Below are 8,994 nucleotides of genomic sequence, written 5' to 3'. Positions count from 1 at the left end.
GTTGGGATCTGAGATGAGCAAATCCATGGATCCCTACGGATCCTTAAAGTCTGAATTCAGTTACATATTTTGATCGATCATATTTAGCTTAATGCATTGAGGTCTGCATTATGTACAGGATTCCAAAAACTCAGCAGGAGTGTTCTTGCAAAAGGTTGCTGTTGCCCTACAAGCAAGGAAACCTAGTTTAGTTAAATGTGGGGTAAGTGGTTACTTAGGCTTGGGGTTAATCTGGACCTGGGACACTATACAATTCAGGACCAATAATTAGATGTCTTCCAACTATCTAGCTCTCTGTAAGACCTTGTTTTCAATTTCCTCTTCCTTTTCCAGAATTCTTACAGTCACGGGTGGAAGTTCCGATGCTGGGAATAGTTACTGGTGGTGTAGCAGGCTTCGTAACCCTACTCATCCTAACTCTGATGGTACTCTGCCTTCTGTACAAGGACAAAAGCAAGGTCATTGGTACAAAGGCCCTTCTGCTCATCTTGATGGCACAGCATGTCAAAGGACGCTTCTACAAAAAACATTTTTCCCTTGGTGCACTTAGTGCAAATATTCTGTGCAACATGTTGAAATTGTGTGGTGAAAGTCATATCCTGCAGCTTAGGCTGTGTCCAGTATTCCGGGCTAGAGCCTGGTTGTATAACTGCTTTTTAGTGCAGGTCAGGGGACAAGACACAAGGCTTCATGGATCAAATGAGTGTATTTGGAAAGAAAAAAAACCCTGCAATACTGTTTTACTTTCTATATTAAAGACTTACTTGTACTAATATTTCTTTCTTTCTTGCTTGCTTTCTTTTTCTCTGCTATTGTCTTTCTGGTTGTATGCCTATTTGGTTATGTGGCTGTTGAGTAGAGGAGCCTGTAGCAATTTCTCTAACCCCAAAGCGGTATGTAAATATATCATCATGCTAAATGTTCATACTAAAATAAGGAGTTTTGGATATTTTATAAATTCATTGAAATACAATAATTTAATAGAGCATGCATAATGATGCTGGCTTGTCAAAGGTGTGTTCAAAAGTCGATGCGTGGGATGATTTGCATGTGTGTGTTTGTGTTGCAGTAATGGATCAGAGAAAGTGCAGGCGAATGGTGTGTATCTTCCCCGAGAGAACATGTCCCTGCCTTCCAACATGCAGCTCAATGACCACAGCACTCTCTGCAAAGGCAAGATGCTTTTGCTTTAAATTGGACTAGGAATGGAAATTATATTAGATGTTGGAGCAAGGTTTTATTTTAATGGTTTGAACAAGAAATATAATTAGACTGCATAATTAGATGTTTGAAATGCTTCAGGGCGGCCGAACACCAAGCAGAACACCTTAGCACGGAAGACTACAGAGGATGAAGAGGATGAAGAGGACCTGTCCTTGGCATACGCAGCCAGAGGTCAGAGGCCACAACATCTCAAAGTATGTCTTTGTGTGCACTTATAGATGGGTGCGCATTTTTACGGTTCATATTTTATGCCCGTTTTCATTATATTAAGGTGTTGTACTGTTACAAATAACCTGGAAATCTTTGTGATATTGTGATGACATTTATTAGTTTTTTGGAAGCGTACCATATGCTGGAGATGGACCATTTAGAAGAGCAGGTTCAGGATGAGTCCTCAGTTGTCTTATTACAGACACTTCCCAAGTTTCCTTCACTTCCCCCAGCTTGTTAAACCTCACAAAAGCTAAAATGGCACAAGCCAGTGGTAAGCACCAGTGCCACCTGATACTTCTGCTGAGTGTAAAAACACATTCTTCTGCTTAGAAACACTGAAACTTGAAAATAAAAAAACAAAAATAAAAGCTCATTAGAAGGCACTGTGCTTAACCCTTTTTCTGGCATAGATCAGTAGAGGCCACATTTCACATGATTTTAGGGTTGTAGTTATGTCATATATTCATATTTCAACAAGTGAACTGAGCTGCTGCTTGGCTTGTGGAGGAGCACAGTATTGTAGCTCCCTGTTTAGGTTCAACTATCTCACAGCTATGAATGGACTCTGAATGGCCACCATGGCATGTTTCATGTACATGAGTAGGGAGGAGAAGTTGGATCAGGTTGAGCATGGTGCTAGTAACATGAAGCTCATGGGTTTAAGTCTCAGAGAGCAAGACGTACTGTCAAATATGTAATTTGTTCTGGGTAAGCGAAATGCTAAGTGTAAATTAGATAAAGGCAGGTCAGTGTTTTTGTACATTGCCTTGTAAGTGTTGGAGCTCCAATTTTATACTGCCCTTTTGAACAATCGAAAATTGTTCTCTCTCTCACACACACACACACACACACACACACACACACACACACACACACACACACACACAGAGTGCAAAAGCCTTAGGCATCCCAGAAAGGATAAGCTATTTCTCTGCAATGAAAGTGTTTATTTCCATAAAAAACAATATATATCATTTTAATATGTAGGTTTTTGTTTCAGAAACTTTTGAAATAATAACATAATGCTTCCAACCACACTAAAAGACAATTAAGATGCAGAGATACAAAGTCGATTGGGCAGTTAATAGCCCCACCTTCAATATCACTGAAGCTGTCTGTCTTAGACTGACAAAAGAACAAAAAAACTTTAACAATTTTACCATGGGGCATTTGACTTTTTTTGCTTGAGCAAATAACTATCTACTGCCATGATAAAAGCTTTAAATATAATTTTCTTGAGTATCTCTGACTTTTACACAGTGCTCTGTGTGTGCATCCGTCCGTGCGCTCGTCTTTGTACGTGGAAGCCCTTTTGACATAATAACGCTGTTTTCTCTCCACAGGATTTGCCAGGTACCCCATGGTTGGTTACATCTACAAAGTGAACAGCACAAGCAGTGATGAAATCTGGCTTTAGCACACACACACCCCTATGCATGTCCCTGAAGTCCTGATGATAATGTAAGGGAGTGAACTTGTTTGGTCCCTACCAGGACAAATACATTTCAGAAATATACACAAAGTCTTTTAATTCCTGGTTGAATCTATCTAATCATTCCTGAAGTTACCCTGAACATTCTAGATAACCTCCACAATGTATGGCCTAACTTGGGGACTTAACTTTCACCATTTTAGTAAAATGAGCCTCTTTTCCACTGTAGGGTTGAATGGTTCTGAGTATGTAGAGTAACTGCTCCAGTTGCATTTTCACATAAACACGATTTGGTAAGAAACACTTACAAACCGTGCTCATCAAGGGTTTCTTAGCACAGTTAGTAAACTGTGCTCAGACCTGCAGAACTGTTTGGGTGGAGTGACTTAATTATGTAGGGATTCTACATGTTTCTACACAAATGTAGGTAAATCTCTTCTTGTGGCCTTCTTTCTCATTACCCATGTTCAGCATTTTAATGTTTTGCACATGCAAAAAGGAAACACTAAAAACAGTCCAAACAACTACAAATTTTCCACCAGATTTATTTAGTGATTATAGTTATGATATGAACTCTTCACTGCCAGAAATACTTCCTGGGCCCTATTTCCAGCACAAAACCCATGAAAAAAGAAAATGTAACCAGTGTCAAGAGTCGATAACGCCATGGAATAGCCTGATGCACCTTTTAGTAACTGTTTTGCCCTGTGATGGAAAAGAGGCTATGGTTTCTGAAAGCAAAAGTAGTCACTGTACTATTATAAATAAAAGAACTGTCTTGATTATATACCACTGTTAGAGTACTTTACATGTATTCAAATGATTGCTAAATTATTGATATTAAATACTGTATATAAAATATGCAAGTTAAATGAAATGGCAGACCCCATTATTAATTAGGATCTTTAGGAGAGTGCCATAGAACTACTTTTGTGTAAATATTGCTGCTGCCCAAACACTTCACCCCCAAACTTCTGTGCTGCATTGTGGCATGCTACATGTTCTTTATGTATTCTAATGAAATGTTCAAAAATGTATGTAATAATGTGATAAAATTCTATTTGTATATAAAAAAAAAAACCTACAGCACAGAGGTTTATAGCCAAACCATATGTAATTATATATCGACATGTATATTTATATGCATACTGACATAAAGAAGGTACTGTATGTATTTAGCTGAAGAGACTTTGTCCTTTCCATCCAGCAGGAGGTGCTAAATGCAAACCCTTCCTAGCTGTCTCCTTCCTCATACCCATGTTGTCTTTTGGCTAGAGAAGTCTGCATATTGTATTCTTTAATATATATGCATTTTATGTTTATTGAAAAAAGCTCTCAATTCATTCTGTAGGAGTGACATGGAATGTTGCACCTCAAATATGCAGAGAGGTGCTTTTCAGGAAATTGGTTCTGAACATAGAGCCAATTCCTTAGATGCTGATTTTTGAGGAATGTATGTATGTATTCTTTTATGAGAATGTTGGTGGGGGTTTAAGTGTATGGTGGGAAAGAGAGTCAGTAATTGTGTTTGAGGTTGAGAAACAGGTGTTGAATGTTGGTTGGGTCTTCCTGTGGTGTACAGTTGTGCAGGAAGTTGTTAGTGGGATCATCATTTTGTTGCTGAAATAAACAAGCTGACATTACACAAAATGATAAAAAGAAAACAGCAATATTTACACACACATACAGGCTTTATATTTACTATATAGTATTCTAGAATTGAATAATTATTTATTTGGAATATGAACTGACAATTTCTGTGGAAAAGCTGGGTTGAAAAATATTGATCAGTGGGCCATGTCAACTGAGAATTGGATAGAATAAAGATTCTAACTGTATCACAGAAATATCCATGGCCAAGTGGATTGCAAGGTGTGTATCACTCAGTTATAGTTTCCCATGTTTGACTGAAATTTCATTGAAGGTTTATCAAATTTCTGGATATTTCCTATAAATACTGAGATTAAGGACTCCGCCCAAGCTTGTAAAAACTAGTTTGTGTATTGACCAGCCTTATTTATTTAGAAGGTTTTAAATTACCTAGACCCTTAGTGTTTATTTAAGAGGTGCCGTGAATCTTGCACATACTTCCTCCAAGTGACGGAAAGAGAGAGAGAGAGAGACTGACTGACTGACACTCTGAATCCTAACAAAGAAGCAGGGAGAAAGTATTCAGGGTAAGGAGATATTCTGTGAATTTAGGTGTTAATCAAAAAGGTGTGTAATTTATACGTTACTGTCTACTAGTAACTATAGTTTGGAAAATGTTATCAACTAATTTCACTAGGGTTCACTAATCTTTCGGTAAAATTCACTCATTGGACTCCGGTGACGTTTAAAAAATGGTTTATGCATTTAATGACATGGAGTCAAAATGGCTGAATGTAAGAAGGCAAATGGTGACTTTCAAGAAACAAGCCTCCATTTTGCATCAGATTAAAAAATGGACCCTTATTAGTGACTAGTGTATTATAATAATGTTTGAGTAAATTTGTTTTTTATTTTTAGGTGGAAAGATGAAGTGGGTTACTTTGCTCCTTCTTACTGGCTTGTTGGTAAAACAAACATGTAAATGACTTTTTATTTATGTTTTGTGATATATGAATAATGAGTAATAACACATTCATTATATATACATTTGTATACAAATATTGGTTATCTATGTATTTGTGCATAATATATATGCATACATTTCATGCTTCCTTAATATTAGTTTTGTCTAAAGAGAATATAAAATAAAAAAACAATACTTTATGTGCACAGTATGTTTAAAGGGAAAGGTCAATTTAAGTAATATTGATTGATTAACTAAACAAACAAGTACGCAAACTATAGGGTTGGTAAAATATAAGAAAACAGACTTTGTCTAATGGTTATTCCTATTTCCAGATACTAACGAGCAAGGAACTGAAATTACTGGCCAGAAAACTGTAAATGGGGCCAAACTGTTTTGTACTAGTGGAAAATGGACAAGACATTCTCAATCTCACTTGGATCTGGTTAACAAGGATGAGAAGTCTGGGGAGTACACCTGCGACACAACCAAAAAGAATGTCACCGTTTTTGTAAAATTCAGAAGTAAGTTGTTTGGGGTTTTTTGTTTATTATTATTATTTTTTGGCTACAACTGCTTGTATAAATATATATATAATATATATATATATATATATATATATATATATATATATATATATATATATATATATATATATATATATATATATATATGGAGAAGATTAGTGAATATTGACCACCTGTTTCTGCTGATCCTAAGTCAGGATGTATGAGTCTATGTGAATGCAATTATACCCCATGTGCTCAAATAGGGCTCTTTCTCTGCAGCCTGTGAGGACTGTATTGAATTGGACCTAGCATCGATTGTTTTCATCATAATAGGCAACATAATGGCGACTACTCTCATTGGTATGGCAGTATACAGCCTGTCTGCACAACCCAGAACCAAAAGCTTCTCTGGAAACAAAGGTACAATGTGTGGAATAGGACAATCTGTGCCACAGAAACACTGGAGATTATGATTGCGTTAACTTGTTTAGTGGACATTACAAATGACCCATTAAGAGTCAGTTAGCAAAGTGTTTAAGAAACTCTCAGAAGGAGAATAATCTGCTCCTTCTTTCTTATTTTATAGCTTCTGATAAGAAGACTCTACTCTATAATGGAGAAGGCGATACTTATCAGGTATGGAAATATCCTAGCACGGATATGCTAATCTAATAATTTTTGTCAATCACTTCCCCACAGCATATCCAGGATGTTTACTGCGATTAATTTAATGTAGCTCATTAGCATTAGCTCAATCATTCTGACATGAAATATCCATGGCTGAGTGGACTGCAAGGTGTGTATCACTCAGTTATGGTTTTTCCACTCAGTTATAGTTTTCTATGTTTGACTGAAATTGAATTGAAGGTTTATCAAATTTCTGGATATTTCCTAAAAATACTGAGATTAAGGACTCTGCCCAATCTTGGAAAAACTAGTTTGTGTATTGACCAACCTTATTTATTTAGAATGTTTTAAATTACCTAGAGCCTTAGTGTGTAGTTAAGAGCATATCCAGCATGTTTACTGCAATTTAATGTAGCTCATCAGCATTAGCTCAATCATTGTGAAGAAATTGTCAATGAGCCTCAATACTTTGTAATGAGACTCAATACTTTGTATCTTTTTCTTTAAGTCTACTTTACTGTGAAACACAGCCTTTCTTTTATATATATATTATATTGCATTTTCACTCCCCCCCCCCCCCATCTCAGCAATTGACTGCAGGCCAGACCTCTGAATACAGTGCATTGGGAGGTCGGAAGAAATGATTATCATCCTTACTTTTATTTGATGATATCTTTAACATCTGCCAGCCATGGTAACTTTGTGTGCCCAACCAAAAATACATTATTGTTTTAATAGAAATTTTGTATAAATTATTTCTTTTTATCTTCAACGGCTCAGTGCTGATTATCATTCTTAATGCTTGTTAATATATTAGTTGTCTTTTTATAATTTTTCTATTTGCCCTAAGATGCTATCATTGTATAAATTTAAAAAGGTTTCTTTACAGATGTAACAGCTCTCGATTACATACCTGCATATTATTGCAGCCTCATTCTGTACATTCAACATTTTTGATAATTTGTCAAAAACCCAAATTAATGATCTCAATATATGACAGTGATCATGTAATAAAGCCCAGATATATAAATGTTCCACTGAGTGAAACATTTCATGCTGAAAATGAAAACAATTTTAAAAACATTTGTGCTGTACCTTTACAAATATGTCTCAACATTTCATAAAATTTGCAATCATTGATTCTGCCTTTAAAAAAAAAAGCAGCAAATTGTGTAGGAATCCACAGTCTAAAGGGAACCCAGAACAATGACTGGCAAATTTAGATTTTCTGATATTCTTTTAAACCACTGTCTTTACTAAGTCCCAGTGATGGGTCAAAGAAATTCTTTATGCTGATAGAATGAGATTAAGAAAGTAATTCTAAACTCTTTGAAAATGTGCTTTCTTCCTAAAATATGGCATCCTCCTATAAGCATTAAGACAGTCTTACTTTAAAATGTTTTCAAACATTTCATTGAAAGCAGTGCAAATTATAAGTCTATTCTAATTGGAGTTACCTAGAGTGAACAGAGTCAGTGGATGTCCTCACTAAAGTTCTGTAACTAGCTATGCTTGGTAAAACTTATTGTGCTTTTCATTTAAAGTTTCCGTGATTTTATCGTTTCCACACAAGAAGACACATTAGTAGGTCCTCTTGGCAACAGCACTTGACATTTGGCAATTGCTTTCTGCTTTTTTGTGCACTGATTAATCAGTTCATCAGAAAAATATGAACATGAATAAATATCACGATTCAAACTACTGCTGAGTTTCAGCACTTGTGATATACAATATACCCTTGTACGCTGTCTGACTTCCTGTGTTGATGAAGGATGCCCACAATCTTCCTGACACGCTTAACCCATTATAACATGAACACAGTTAACCAGAGCTACATGTCAGAGCCACCCCCAACAAATATCTCACCTCATCTTTCTTTTTTTTTTCCTCTCTATTTTTGTCTCTGTTTCCAAAATAACCATAATGAATTTATTTTCATTATGAGTATTTATGGTGCATCATAACGGCATGTTACAAGAAGAAATTCTGAAATGAAAATTAAAATACAAATATAACCACAGAGAGAAAATAACTTTGTAATTCTTGTCATTGATATGCCTGATTTCAGTGAATAATATGTATTTCATTTCCATGTAAAAGGAGAATAAACATGAGGTAATATTTTCAACAAACTGCTTTATTTATGAATTTACTCTGGTAAGTCCAGAGAACACAAAACAACGTATTTTTCATCTTTAATTATGCAAGCAGGTAATGGCAAATCATTCACTGTTAAAAATCAAGAAATGTTAAATAACCAAAGATGGAGTGAACCAATTTGGAAGGATTTAAAACAAGTATTTTGCTCTCATGCTTAAATTGTTGTGGGCAGATATTCACTGTGTCCCAGAGTCACCAGAAGTCCCAAACTACACTAGGGAACCACATCCATGCCTGTTTAACTAACGAAAATATTGGAGACATCAGCCTTAGCA

General features: G+C 35.7%; 1 protein-coding gene across 4 annotated transcripts in view; it reads left to right on the top strand.

Annotated features, from left to right (window-relative positions):
• tmem25 (transmembrane protein 25) overlaps positions 1-7,593 on the top strand; it is a 10,531-nt gene extending 2,938 nt beyond the window's left edge. For 2 of the 4 annotated variants that reach the window (XM_027016171.3, XM_027016174.3), the window contains exons 5-14: positions 334-465; positions 860-893; positions 1,070-1,173; positions 1,303-1,395; positions 2,781-5,046; positions 5,378-5,437; positions 5,759-5,947; positions 6,212-6,352; positions 6,519-6,568; positions 7,147-7,593. In XM_027016171.3, the coding sequence (XP_026871972.2) occupies positions 334-465; positions 860-893; positions 1,070-1,173; positions 1,303-1,395; positions 2,781-2,854 (437 nt within the window). In that variant the 3' untranslated portion in view covers positions 2,855-5,046; positions 5,378-5,437; positions 5,759-5,947; ... (1 more) ...; positions 6,519-6,568; positions 7,147-7,593. Of the gene's footprint in view, positions 1-333; positions 466-859; positions 894-1,069; positions 1,174-1,302; positions 1,419-2,780; positions 5,087-5,377; positions 5,438-5,758; positions 5,948-6,211; positions 6,353-6,518; positions 6,569-7,146 lie in introns of all 4 variants that reach the window. The other 2 variants (XM_027016176.3, XM_027016172.3) reach the window with 2 other exon arrangements.
• Positions 7,594-8,994: the final 1,401 nt, after the last annotated feature.

This window comes from Electrophorus electricus, chromosome 17 (genome assembly GCF_041902795.1).
Source record: "Electrophorus electricus isolate QZ-2024a chromosome 17, ASM4190279v1, whole genome shotgun sequence".
NCBI lineage: Eukaryota > Metazoa > Chordata > Actinopteri > Gymnotiformes > Gymnotidae > Electrophorus > Electrophorus electricus.
Note: the sequence above shows the minus strand (reverse complement) of the source record. Positions and strands in the feature narration are given on the sequence as shown.